At 46.3% G+C, this 13201-nt stretch overlaps 1 protein-coding gene across 1 annotated transcript in view; it reads left to right on the top strand.

Moving 5' to 3' along the window:
• TM9SF3 (transmembrane 9 superfamily member 3) overlaps window positions 1–13201 on the top strand; it is a 188725-nt gene that overhangs the window by 164596 nt on the left and 10928 nt on the right. The window contains exon 12 of the mRNA XM_029609139.1: window positions 815–961. Coding sequence (XP_029464999.1) covers window positions 815–961 — 147 coding nt within the window. The remainder of the gene's footprint in view (window positions 1–814; window positions 962–13201) is intronic.

Raw genomic sequence — 13201 nt, 5'->3', positions numbered from 1 at the left:
CCTTTTCCCCATCGTCAAATAATGACAGATTAAAATCTGTGCAGCACACTGCATTATGTAAAGATTAACTAAACTTTGATTTTATATAGCCTTGTAAATCTCTCAAAGAGCAATAGGCTCCCATACTTAATTTTGGCATCCCTGGTTACAAAAAATAGTAAAACTAGCATGCTTATTTTCTTGTTAACCAGGTTTGCACTTATAACACAAATGAAACAGCTAGTTGGCACATTTCTGAGCCCAGTGAAGCATTAAAACCTTATGTGACAGGATTGGTTTATATGAGTTTGCCTGTCCCTTGTGTACCCAGCAATTTCGGCTGCCTTCTGAGACACAGAATCCCCAGAAAGTAATGGCACCATCCCTTAGGCAGAACTAATCTAAACATAGATTACTAGTATCTGACATGTAGCCTTGATACAGGTCAGTCCTTTAGCACTTGTACTACTGTTAAAATTGTATCTTTGGTCACAACTGCATTTTTATAAAAACGTTTTATTTAAACCAATACAGTTATCGTAAAACACAGGAAAAACAAAAACAGAAGATTATAGCATCCACGCTAGGGCTTCAAAGTATACTCCCACATATACATCAAACCCCACCAAGTAAACAAGACTGAGATGACTTAGCAGTACCATATAGATATAGCCCATAAAATACATTAGACATTTGTAGTCACATAATCTCAGTACTTTGCTCATTTCTTGTCACATTTATCAACTTTCCCCTTCAGAATATGTAATCTTTTCTATTTCAGACAATTGTTTCTTCCAATATATAACAATTGCATTTTTGTCTGAATTTTCTGTAGGTATTTCATTTTCACCTCTTTTTGGGCATACAAGATCTACTATGTGTATGGCTTTATGATGTTAGTGCTGGTGATACTGTGCATCGTGACAGTCTGTGTCACTATTGTGTGCACGTACTTCCTACTCAATGCTGAAGATTACCGATGGTAAGGTTGGAGCTACTTTTCTGGCTAACTTAACTATAAATCTAACATGTAAATGCCTATCTGGAAGCATTAAGGAGTGGTGTTATGGATCATATAACATCTTTCATTAAGGGATGGGAGAACTGCTATGACTTTATATAGCCTTATAACAAAAGGTCATGAACTCCATTAGAGTCTGTATTCCATGAGGTGTACATACTGTACTACTTGTGGCACAACTTTCTTTATGCAATGAATAACTTACTTTTAGGTCTGCTATTTATAATTATTTATGATTCTATATGTATCATGCCTTGCATTCTTGGCTAGAAAAGCATGGAATAAACAGCAATGTTGATGAAGTACCATATTCTCCAGTAGAATGGGGTAAGACAAGAGAGTGTTAGGAGTAATGTGTCCTGGGATCAGCAAAAGTATCATATCCAGCTGATAGGCCCAGTGCTACCAGTTGTACAAACTGCAATTGCACAGAGTGGTACACAGGGAGAGGGGTGGGAGGGGCAGCAGCAGATGAGATCCAAGAAAGGAAACAGAGAGGCCCAAGTGGCCACTAGTGACCCCATCCTACCAGCAGCTGAAGAAATGAGGAGGAAGCATGTATATATGGGACTTTGAGAGAGTTTGTGTGCCTGTGAGAGCATGTGTAAGAGAGAGGGGAGTATATGTGTGTGTGAATGTGTGTGAGAATGAATGAGAGGGGAGAAAGTTTGTGCCCCCCCACACACCCACCCTGCAGTAATCCATGAAAATCTCAGGGTGACTGTAAATCAAAAGTTCCTTGTACGTACCCGGATCAGCCCAGACTGCTGGGTTATGCCTTCCTTCCAGCAGATGGAGACAGAGAAAAACTTGGACACCCCTGTAAGTAGGATGCGCGCCACCTGCAATCCCTTCAGTATTTCTCTGTCTCCAGCAGATGAAGGTGGCAGAACCTGCTATCCTGGCTAATTGATTCTAAACAAGAAAAAAAAAAAAAAAAGTTGCAGTGACAGGAGTCCTTTAAATTTGTTTGGCTGAAACAAAGTTTCCAAAAAAAAAAGAGCCAGGCCGCCTGAGAAGCAGTGTCATTTCTCCTCGGTGGTAGGCCTGCTGTGTGCTTTGCCCTTTACTCCTGTGTACCAGGAGCAGCAACCGGCGAGTGACTGGGGAGGTCCCTCCCCTCCTGGCCCAGAGGCTACCGTGGGTTGTGCTCTGGTGAGGCCAACGCAAATTAAAAAAAAAAAAATAGAATTGGAATGCATTGTTTTTTGCAGCTGCGCTGCTCTTATTCTGCCTCCTAGGCTCTGGGGTTTATTTTCGCAGCCTCCCCTCCTTGTTCAGCGCGGCAATGCCGTGCACTTCGGCCTTCAAATCCTGTGGGGAGCCGGCAGCATGGCTCTCCAGAGATAACCTCTGCTCCCGGTGTCTTCCCGGGGGTGAGGGCCCGTCAGGGGGGGCAGCAGGGGGAGACAGGCACATCGGTCCCATGGTGTGGGTGCCCCGATGCTGCCTCGAGGTACTCAGCCTGCCCCGCTCCCACGGAATGCGGGAACGGCGGCCATTTTAGGAGCTTTAGATGCTGATGCAGACAGCTCAGCAGGGGAGGGGATCTTCCTCCTCAGTTATTTCCACAGGATTTTTTGCCCCGGGTCCCCCCATGATTTATTTCCTGCTTTCCATGCTTCTTTGGGTACCCCAACTCAGGAAAAATTTAAAGGGCCAGCATCCTTTTTCGGCTGATTTTATTTTACTATTACATAAGGCTTATTTAGCTAGCCTTATGCCCATGGGAGATCCTGAGCCCCCTCTGGGCGGCCTGGGGGATGGGCCCTCTCCTCCCATGCAGGTTCCTAGGCTGGATCCTCCTGAGGTCTCCTGGATTAGGGTGGTCCGGGAAGGGTCCGGTTCCGGGAACCAGGGGGTGGTGCTGCTGGTGGATCCGCTTCAGGCAGACATGGATGAGGATTCAGAGTGTGTGCCCCCGGAGGAAGAGCTTGATCCTTGGGTCCTTGGCTCTTTCGGTAGAGATGAGTTGGAGCCGATGATTCCACATGTCCTAGCGTTGTTGCTGACGCCTGAGGATCAGGGAACGGTGGATCTGGTGCTGTCTGGTCTTCGTCCCCCGGCTAGGAACTTCTCTTTTCATTCTATGTTGCTCCATCTAATGTTTCGGGAATGGGAATACTCCGGAAGCTAGCCTTCACGTAGGCAGAGCTTTGGAAAAATTATACCCGCTGCCGGATGACTCTCTTGACCTCCTTAAGGTTCCCAAGGTGGTTGGGGCCGTATCCGCAGTCACCTAGCGTACGACTATTCCTGTGGTTGGGGTGGCTGCCCTTAAGGACCCTCAGGATCGTAAGCTGGAGGTGCTTCTCAAGCGTTTCTTCTGGGGTTCGAGCAGCCGTTTGCAGTAGTTTAATGCAGCATGCGAGTCCCCGTGGGTACAGCAACTCCTGAGTGCCAGAGAGCTCTCCCTGGAAGATTCTGAGCAGACCTATCATTTGGAGGTGGCAGAGTATGGGGCGGATGCCTTGTACGATCTCCTTCATACATCTTCGCGTGCTATGGCTTCTGCAGTGTCAGCCCGCAGGCTTTTATGGCTCCATAATTGGTCGGCTGATGTTTCCACCAAGTTGCAGCTGGGTGCTTTTCCGTTTCGGGGGAAATTACTTTTTGGAGATGATTTGGAACAGCTCATTAAGTCCTTGGGGAACAATAAGGTGTACAAGCTCCCAGAGGATAGGCCAAAAGCTTCCAGAGGTTTTGGTCCTTCCCAGTTGCATTTTTCAGGGGCAGTACCGTTTTCGCCAGTTTAAGCTGGCTCCGTTTGGCCAAAGACAGTCATCCGGCAGGTCGCAGACCTGGTCTCATTCCTTTCAGGGCTGTAGACCCGCCCAAGACACTGCCAATGAAATAGCGCTGGCCCACTCCCTTGTTCTGGTTGTTGGGGGGCGGCTATCCCTGTTTTATGAGGAGTGGGTCAAAATAACGTTGGACCATTGGGTTCTAAACATTATAGAACACGGCAATGCCTTAGATTTTGCTCGTCCCTTACGCAATCTATTTCTGGTGTTGCCGTGAGGGTCTCTGGAGAAAAGGCGCCAGGTGTCTCTCACGCTTCGCCTGTTGTTGGAACTTGGGGCGGTCGTTCCAGTTCCTCTGAACAAACTTCGAACTGGCAGGTATTCGATTTATTTTCTGATTCCGAAGGAGGAAGGGTCCTTCCATCTGATTTTAGGTCTGAATAAGGTCTACAGAGCTCTGAGTGCCCTGTTTTTGTATGGAGACGCTACATTCCATAATCGCCTCCGTCAGAGCAGGGGAGTTTTTAGCGTCCCTTGATTTGATGGAAGTGTACCTACACATTGCAATTCGGAAGGACCATCAGCGGGATCTCCAGTTTATGGTCCTCGGCAAGCATTACCAGTTTCAGACACTTCTCTTTGGGCTGGCGACCGCTCCGCACACACTTAAGGTGATGGTGGTCGTGGCAGAGGCTCTCCATTGCCAGGGGATCCTAGTCTATCCCTACTTGGACGACTGGCTCATTCGAGCGAAGTCAAAGGAACTATGCGAAGCTGCGGTCGCCAGGGTGGTGAAGACACTTTGCGCTCTGGGTTGGATCAATGCGGACAAAAACCATTTGTCTCCCGCCCAGGTCCTGGATTTTTTGGGGACGAGATTCGATACTCTGATTGGGAAAGTCTTCCTGATGCGGGATCGGAGAGACAAACTCATGTCGCAAGTTCGGCGTCTCTTGTCCCTGCCAGTTCCCAGGGCGTGGGACTATTTACAGGTTCTTGGTTCTATGGCATCTACTCTGGAGTTGGTCCCATGGGCTTTCGCTCATATGAGGCCATTGCAAAGGGCTTTGCTCTCATGTTGGGACCCCAAGTCAGAAGCTTTTCAAGTTCCCTTACCCCTCCAGGAACCAGCCAAGTCCAGCCTAGCTTGGTGGCTGACCCACGAACACTTGTCCCGGGGGATGAATCTGGAGGTCCCTCAGTGGACTATTGTACAACGGATGCCAGTCTTTCTGGCTAGGGGGGCAATTTGCCAATCTCAGGCAGCCCAAGGCCAATGGACGCAGCAGGAAGCACAGTGGTCCATCAATCGTCTCGAGACCAGGGCAGTCCACTTGGCCATGCAGAAGTTCTTGCCTTTGGTACAGCGTCGGTTGGTGAGAGTGCTCTCCAACAAAGCAACAACAGTAGCATATATCAACTGGCAGGGAGGCACAAAGAGCCGTCCCTTAGCGGCGGAGGCGGACGAGCTCCTGGCCTGGGCAGAAACTCATCTGCTCAGGATAGCGGCTTCACACATTGCCAGGGTAGACAACATGCAGGCGGATTTTCTGAGCTGTCAGAGATTGGATCCTGGAGAATGGGAGCTGACCGATGAGGCATTCGTGTTGATATCTCACTGCTGGGGGATTCCCCATTTGGATCTACTAGCGACTTGAGGTAATGCCAAGGCACCACGCTTCTTCAGTCACAGAAGAGAGCACAGAGCGGAAGGAGTGGATGCTCTTGTCCTCCTAGGGCCTCTCGACATTCTGCTCTACGCATTCCCTCCTTGGCCTCTGGTAGGCAAGGTCTTGAGAAGGATAGAGGCCCATCCAGCAGCGGTGGTGCTGGTGGCTCCAGAATGGCCACAAAAGTGGTGGTTCACGGATCTCCTCAACCTTGCAGTGATCAGGTCGCTCCGTCTGGGTCATCTTCCGAATCTCCTGCAGCAGGGTCCAGTATTTTTCGACCAGGTGGATCGCTTTTGTCTAGCAGCTTGTCTTATGAGAGGCGGCAGTTGAGAAAGAAGGGGTATCCGGATTCTGTAATTTCCACGCTTTTACGGGCTCGCAAAACTTCCACCTCTTACGTATATCCGAGTCTGGAAGGTTTTGACTCTTGGTGTAGTAGGTCGAATGTTTCCCCTAAGCGGGCCTTGGTAGTCCACATTCTAGCCTTCTTGCAAGAGGGTTTGGCAAAAGGGCTAGCTTTCAGTTCTCTCCGGGTTCAAGTGGCGGTGTTAGGATGTTTACATGGGGAGGTGGATGGTGCGTCCATAGCGGCTCATCCGGATGTGGTTCGTTTCCTTCGGGGTGCTAAGCATTTGTATCCACCATGTCGAGCTGTTTGTCCATCCTGGAGTTTGAATTTGGTCCTTAGGATGTTGTGTGAACCTCCTTTGAACCGCTCAGGTGCGTCGCTCTGAAGGACCTTACACTCAAAATGTGTTTTTGGTAGCTATCTGCTCAGCTTGGAGAGTTTTGGAAATTCAGGCCCTATCTTGTCACAAACCTTTTCTTAGGTTTTCTGGTTTTGGCATTTCTCTTAGAACCGTGCTGTCCTTTCTGCCTAAGGTTGTATCGGCTATTCTCGAGAACCAGTCCGTTGAGTTGCTTACGTTCCCGGATTTGGATTAGAATTCTCCACATGCTAGTGAATTGAAGCGTTTGGATGTCAGGCGGGTGCTGATGCGTTACTTGGAGGTCACTAATGATTTTTGCTTGTCGGATCACCTTTTTATCTTGTGGAGCGGTCCCAGGAAAGGGCATAAAGCTTCCAAAGCTACTATTGCCCGGTGGTTGAAGGATGCTATTGCTTCAGCATACATATGTCACTGGCGAGCAGTTCCAGAGGGTCTTAAGGCTCATTCGCTCCGTTCTCAGGCGGCATCCTGGGCAAAAAGTCAGTTGATTTCCCCTCAGGAGATCAGTAGGGCGGCAATCTGGAAATCTTTGCATACCTTTGCTCGGCATTACCGTTTGGATGTTCGAACTCCCGACTCAGAGAGTTTTGGCAGCGGTGTGCTTCGAGTGGGAATTTCTAGGTCCCACCCCATGTAAGGCGGCTTGGGTACATCCCAGCAGTCTGGGCTGATCCGAGTACTGACGGACAGAAGACAATGTGTGATGGTAAATGGAACTTTCTCTGAAGAGAGAGCGGTTTTAAGTGGTGTACCGCAAGGATCGGTGTTGGGACCGGTCCTGTTCAATATCTTTGTGAGCGACATTGCGGAAGGGATAGAAGGTAAGATTTGTCTTTTTGCGGACGACACTAAGATCTGCAACAGAGTGGACACGCCGGAAGGAGTGGAGAGAATGAGACGGGATTTAAGGAAACTGGAAGAGTGGTCGAAGATATGGCAGCTGAGATTCAATGCCAAGAAGTGCAAAGTCATGCATATGGGGAGTGGAAATCCGAATGAACTGTATTCGATGGGGGGGGAAGGCTGATGTGCACGGAGCAGGAGAGAGACCTAGGGGTTATAGTGTCTAATGATATGAAGTCTGCGAAACAATGCGACAGGGCGATAGCAAAAGCCAGAAGAATGCTGGGCTGCATAGAGAGAGGAATATTGAGTAAGAAAAGGGAAGTGATTATCCCCTTGTACAGGTCCTTGGTGAGGCCTCACCTGGAGTACTGTGTTCAGTTCTGGAGACCGTATCTACAAAGAGACAGAGACAAGATGGAAGTGGTACAGAGAAGGGCGACCAGAAAGGTGGAGGGTCTTCATCAGATGTCATACAAGGAGAGATTGAAGAATCTAAATATGTACACCCTGGAGGAAAGGAGGGGCAGGGGTGATATGATTCAGACCGTCAGATACTTGAAAACCTTTAACGATCCAAAGACAACGACAAACCTTTTCCATCAGAAAAAAATCAGAACCAGAGGTCACGAGCTGAGGCTCCAGGGAAGAAGACTAAGAACCAATGTCAGGAAGTATTTCTTCACGGAGAGAGTGGTGGATGCCTGGAATGCCCTTCCGGAGGAAGTGGTGAAGTCCAAAACTGTGAAGGACTTCAAAGGGGCGTGGGATAAACATTGTGGATCCATCAGGTCTAGAGGACGTGTATAAAGAGGAGGCAGCAAAACACTGCACGGAGTGTCAGTAGCCACAGAGGCATTCACGGAGCGGGGATGCCAGTGGCAAGTGGTTGGTGTTCCACCTTCACGGAGCGGAAGGATGGAGGGCTGCCATCTCCAAATTTAAAAAAAACAAAACAAACAAACCCAAAAAAACCCAAGGGTGGGTAAGAGTATGTAAAATTAACGGAGAGTTCATAGGCTATAGGTATTACCAATTATTAGGCTTATTCAATATTTGTTGATAATTAATGTGGCTTTCAATGCATACTTCACTTTCAATGCATATCCAGCATAGCTCTCTGCTTCAACGGCAGGGGAGAAGAAAAACTAATACTTCACACATATTTATTTATTTATTTACGGATTTATATACCGAAGGTTCCTGTATAATATACATATCACCCCGGTTTACAATGAACAGTAACTATCGCTTCAAGTTAGCGGTTTACAATGAACATAGTTAATCCAAGAAACAGAAAAAAATATATATATATAACAATGCTAACAATTAATAAATAACAATTAATAGATGAAAAATAAATGCAATAACAATTAATAAATAATTAATAATTAATATCCAGCATAGCTCTCTGCTTCAATGGCAGGGGAGAAGAAAAACTAATACTTCACGCATATCCAGCATAGCTCTGTGCTTCAACGGCAGGGGAGAAGAAAAACTGATACTTCACGCATATCCAGCATAGCTCTCTGCTTCAACGGCAGGGGAGAAGAAAAACAACCAATAAGGGCTGAATAACATAGTCTGGGTAAACAAATAAGTATGGGTGTAACTTGCTTGTTGCGGCAGTTACTACCCCTAACTAATCAAGCTTGATATTTCACTTGGATGCAGCACCATCACTGCTCTCTGCATTAATGGTGGGGGTGAAAGGGAAATAGAACCAAGGGTTGCTAAGAGCCAAGAGAAACAGATAAGTATGAAAGGAAAGAAGTGTGAAGCTTGCTGGGCAGACTGGATGGGCCGATTGGTCGTCTTCTGCCGTCATTTCTATGTTTCTATGTACAGGGAAAGGAAAATTGGTTCTTACCTGATAATTTTCGTTCCTGTAGTACCACAGATCAGCCCAGCGCCCGCCCAGTTTTTTGATTCCGCTCGACAGTTTATCAGGTTTTTTTTCCTGTCATACTATATAGCAGGATGAAGATTTCACATTTTGTGCATAGCTGAGTCTCCTAAATTTGGTTTAACCATTTAAATTTTTGGATTCCTGTTACCACTTTTAATTCTGCTTTGATATTGTTTATACTGAAGGGACTGCAGGTGGCGCACCCTACTTACAGGGGTGTCCTTCAAGTTTTTCTCTGTCTCCATCTGCTGGAAGGGAGGCATAACCCAGCAGTCTGGGCTGATCCATGGTACTACAGGACAAAAATTAGCAGGTGAGAACCAATTTTCCTTTCCCGGGTATGGAGAGCAGGGAATTTTTAATCCTTATTAGTTTTAATTAGGAGACAGTATTTGAAGTGTCTGCTATTTTGAAATATTTTATTGGTATTTGAGAAATTTTTGAAAGTTAATTATTGGATTTTTCTTTTTGGAAGTTTTGAAATATTTATTCTTTCTATTAGTATGATTTTCCTACTATGATAGATATTTCATATTTTTTTATTTTATTTGATGTTTTCTGAGGAATTGACATTTCTGGTTTTCCATTGTTGCACTATATACAGAATCTAGCTTGTGGTTTTCAGTTCATTTTTTGTCTGCATGCTTCTATTTATATTTTTTGGCCACTTTATTCTATATTTGATGAGGGTCCATCTCTGTTCAGAATGTGCAGCGAGGTGAGGTATTCTGCTAGCATGTACTTTCTGTGTGGGGATCTGTTGCAGCCTGGCTTGTTCTGTTTTCCTAATAGGAGGTGATTTGGTGTTTTAGCGCCAGGTGTAATATTTACAGAGTTGCCTTTTCATAGGTAGGGTTGTTACAGTTTTGAGTGCTAGCAATTAATGCCATTTCGGTATGGGAAGTTTTCTATGTTGTAATTGTAATTCAGTTTAGTCCTTGTTTTCTGAGGACCAAGCCCACATTCAGTATGCAATACCATACACGTTCCAAGTGTCTTTTTGCATGGGTTCTGGTTGATACCACAGCAGTGAATATAAATATAATGTACATGTTTGTGATATTTTTACCTCAGAAGATTGTACTTTGAATTTCTTAAATGTATTATAAATACATTTTTAATTATGTGTGGGAAGAGCCAGGGGGAAGGTACAAGGCTGTAAGGTTTACCTAGGTGCTTAGTACCCTTTCACTGTTCCAGATTGGAAAACTAATAAAAATTTCCTAGCATGTAGCCAGATGGACTTAGGAACAATGGGTTATGCTCCCCTGCCAGTAGATGGAGATAGAGTGAGATTTCAAAGCTGACGTTACCCTACATACACCCCTGCAGTGACCTCAGACCTCTAGTATTCTCCATCTTCAGCAGATGATGAATGTACCTATCCCTATGGGATTGCTGTACTTTTTGGAAGAAGAAATTCTACTTTTTAAATTGAAGGAACATTGAGACTTGCTCTCCTGCAGTGATACCTAAAGATCCCTCCCCCAGTTGAGAATTCCTGAGGCGATTTCTGAGATCCCTCAGAGGTGTGCCTTCGTCTGGTAGCCGGTTCCCAGCGTGGACTTTGCTGCTTAAACAGCTGAAAGGTAGCTGGGTACAGGAAGCTGAGCGTGATGGTGAGGGCCAAAGCCCTCTCCCTTTTCTCTGGACTCAACCGGTAAGCGCTGAGCCCAGGTAAGTAAAAAAAAAAAAAAAAATAATAATAATAATTTACCTCCTGATTCAGAGACGTTTGGAGGGATTTTGGTAAGACTTCCTCCAATCTCCTTGCTTGGCGCACCATACTGACGTCGTTACCGATCCCGTTGGGGTAAGGGGAAGTGGGCTTCCAAGCGGGTTAAGCAGCCCCCAGTGGGCTAGGCCCCACTTTAGGCTTGGTCAGCAAACCATGTGGTAGGCTGCGACAGTGCCATCTTGTGCATGTCTTTGTGAATGCCATATTGCCCTCCATAGAATCTCTGTGCACACAGTGCGTCGGCTCTGCGCACATATCGTCACGCGCATACATACGTGCCCAACTTCTAAGCGCAGAACCAGGGACAGCTGGGTGCACAGGTGGTGTGTGCGCCTCTCTGCGCCCTGCCTAGGCATTCAAAATCTGTGCGCATAAAAACCTTTAAGCGCGAGCCGATAGAACACAGTTATCACTGCCAATGGCACCAGCAGCCAAGAAACAGAAGCGCCTTTATCTCTGAGCTGCGTGTCATATTAGGGCTTCACAGTCTGACCTAGATTCCAACTTATGGTCAGCACTGTGAGAAGCCCAAGGAGAGTTGGCCTCTCTGGACTTTGCTAAGCTTCCATTCAGAGGATGGGTTAGCCAAAACCTTAACTGGAAGTATTCCGGACCTGTGTACTCCCTTGCCTGGGTCATCCATGGCAGAGGGAAATTCAGTGGCTCCTACCCCAGGACCTCCTGGGCTAGGCATGGACCTGGCTGCCTTCTCTTGGGTGGAATTTTTCCAGGGTTTACAAGCCTTCACACACGTGCAGTCTGCTACCTTGCTTGCCCCTGTCTGGGTGAAACCTCAACCGGTAAGCCCTCCCTCTCCCAGTCCTATTGGCAAACCTAGAGCATTCCTCACTTTATCAAGGGCATCCCTTGTAGGGACCCAGACAAAGAGGATGATCTGGACCCATTGGAAAAGGGAAATTCCCCCTGGATTGGAACTATATCGAACCATGTTGCGGTTTTCATAGAGACGAATTGCTGGCCTTGGTTTCACAGACCCTGAAGACGCTGGGAGTTCCTGGTAGAAGAGGGACAGTCTACCCCTAAATCCTCGTTCCGAGGGTGGATCAGCATCACTTCGGACAAACGGGTACTGGAAGGACATATGAGAAGGATATGAGCTGTAATTTCACAGCAATCCTTGGGATGTATTCATGACGTCTCCTTGCCACTCCCAGCACAAGAAGCAGGCAGCAGAGATTACTCTGTAAGTGAGAGATCTAGGAGATTACTCTGTGAGAGCTAGATTACTCTGTAAGTGAGATTACTCTGTACTCTGTAAGTGAGATTACTCTGTACTCTGTAAGTGAGATTACTCTGTAATCTGTAAGTGAGATTACTCTGTAATCTGTAAGTGAGATTACTCTGTAATCTGTAAGTGAGATTACTCTGTAAGTGAGAGATTACTCTGTAAGTGAGAGATCTAGGAGCCACACTTGACACCAGAATGAACCTCAAAAAGTTCATCAACACCACCACCAAGGAATGCTTCCATAAGCTTCATGTCCTGAAACAACTAAGACCTCTCCTTCACTTCCAAGACTACCGATCAGTACTACAAGCCATACTGTTTTCAAAGATCGACTACTGTAACGCGCTCCTCCTCGGCCTTCCGTCCTCCTCAATGAAACCACTACAGATGCTTCAAAATGCCGCAGCAAGGATCCTTACAAACTCTCGTCGCAAGGACCACATCACACCAATCCTAAAAAACTTACACTGGTTACCTATCAACCACAGAATAATGTTTAAGACCTTATCCATCATCCACAAAAACATCTATCACCGATCTACACTACAACTCAAAATACCACTCGAACTTCACGTTTCCACAAGACCGATCAGATCGGCATACAAAGGAACTCTCCAAGCCCCCCCCTAACAAATCCACTAGTCACACCTCCATCCAGAACAGAACCTTGTCCACGGCGGGACCGTATCATTGGAATCTTCTTCCCCCGGAACTTTGGCAGGAACAATGCCCTTTTTCATTCAGAAAGAAACTAAAAACGTGGTTGTTCACTCAAGCCTTCCCTTGATGGACACCCCACTAACAGCACAGTCCAGCACTTCATTTTCACAGATCCGCCCCCATCGTTTCCTACATTCTTGCGTTCAGTGCTTGATCTAAAGGTTAAGCCACTGTCAAAGCTTGCTACATTCGTTCCTTTTGTTAAACTTTGTTATGTTAAACTTTGTTATGTTAATCTTATTCTTTTTGCTCTCATCTCTCCCACTCTGTAAATCCCTGTTCATTGTAACTTTATCTTTCTAGTTAATTGGTTACCCCTTGTTTCGCTGTAAACCGGTACAATAAGACCCTAGTCTTGAGTATTGGTATATCAAAAGAACTTAAATAAATAAATAAATAAATAAATAAATACTCTTTTAAAGCTCCTCCTTCATTTCATCATACCCAAGACGGAAGGACCCTTTCGCCCCATCCTGGCAAGTGTCAACAGGCATCTACAAGTGAATAATTTCCGCACGGAAACATTGAACTCCCTGATAATGGCCGTACAATCGGGAGAGTTCTTAACCTCCCTGGACCTATCCGAGGCCTACC

Source organism: Rhinatrema bivittatum, chromosome 7 (assembly GCF_901001135.1).
Source record: "Rhinatrema bivittatum chromosome 7, aRhiBiv1.1, whole genome shotgun sequence".
Taxonomy (NCBI): Eukaryota; Metazoa; Chordata; class Amphibia; order Gymnophiona; family Rhinatrematidae; genus Rhinatrema; species Rhinatrema bivittatum.
This window is presented reverse-complemented; position numbering and strand designations above follow the sequence as displayed.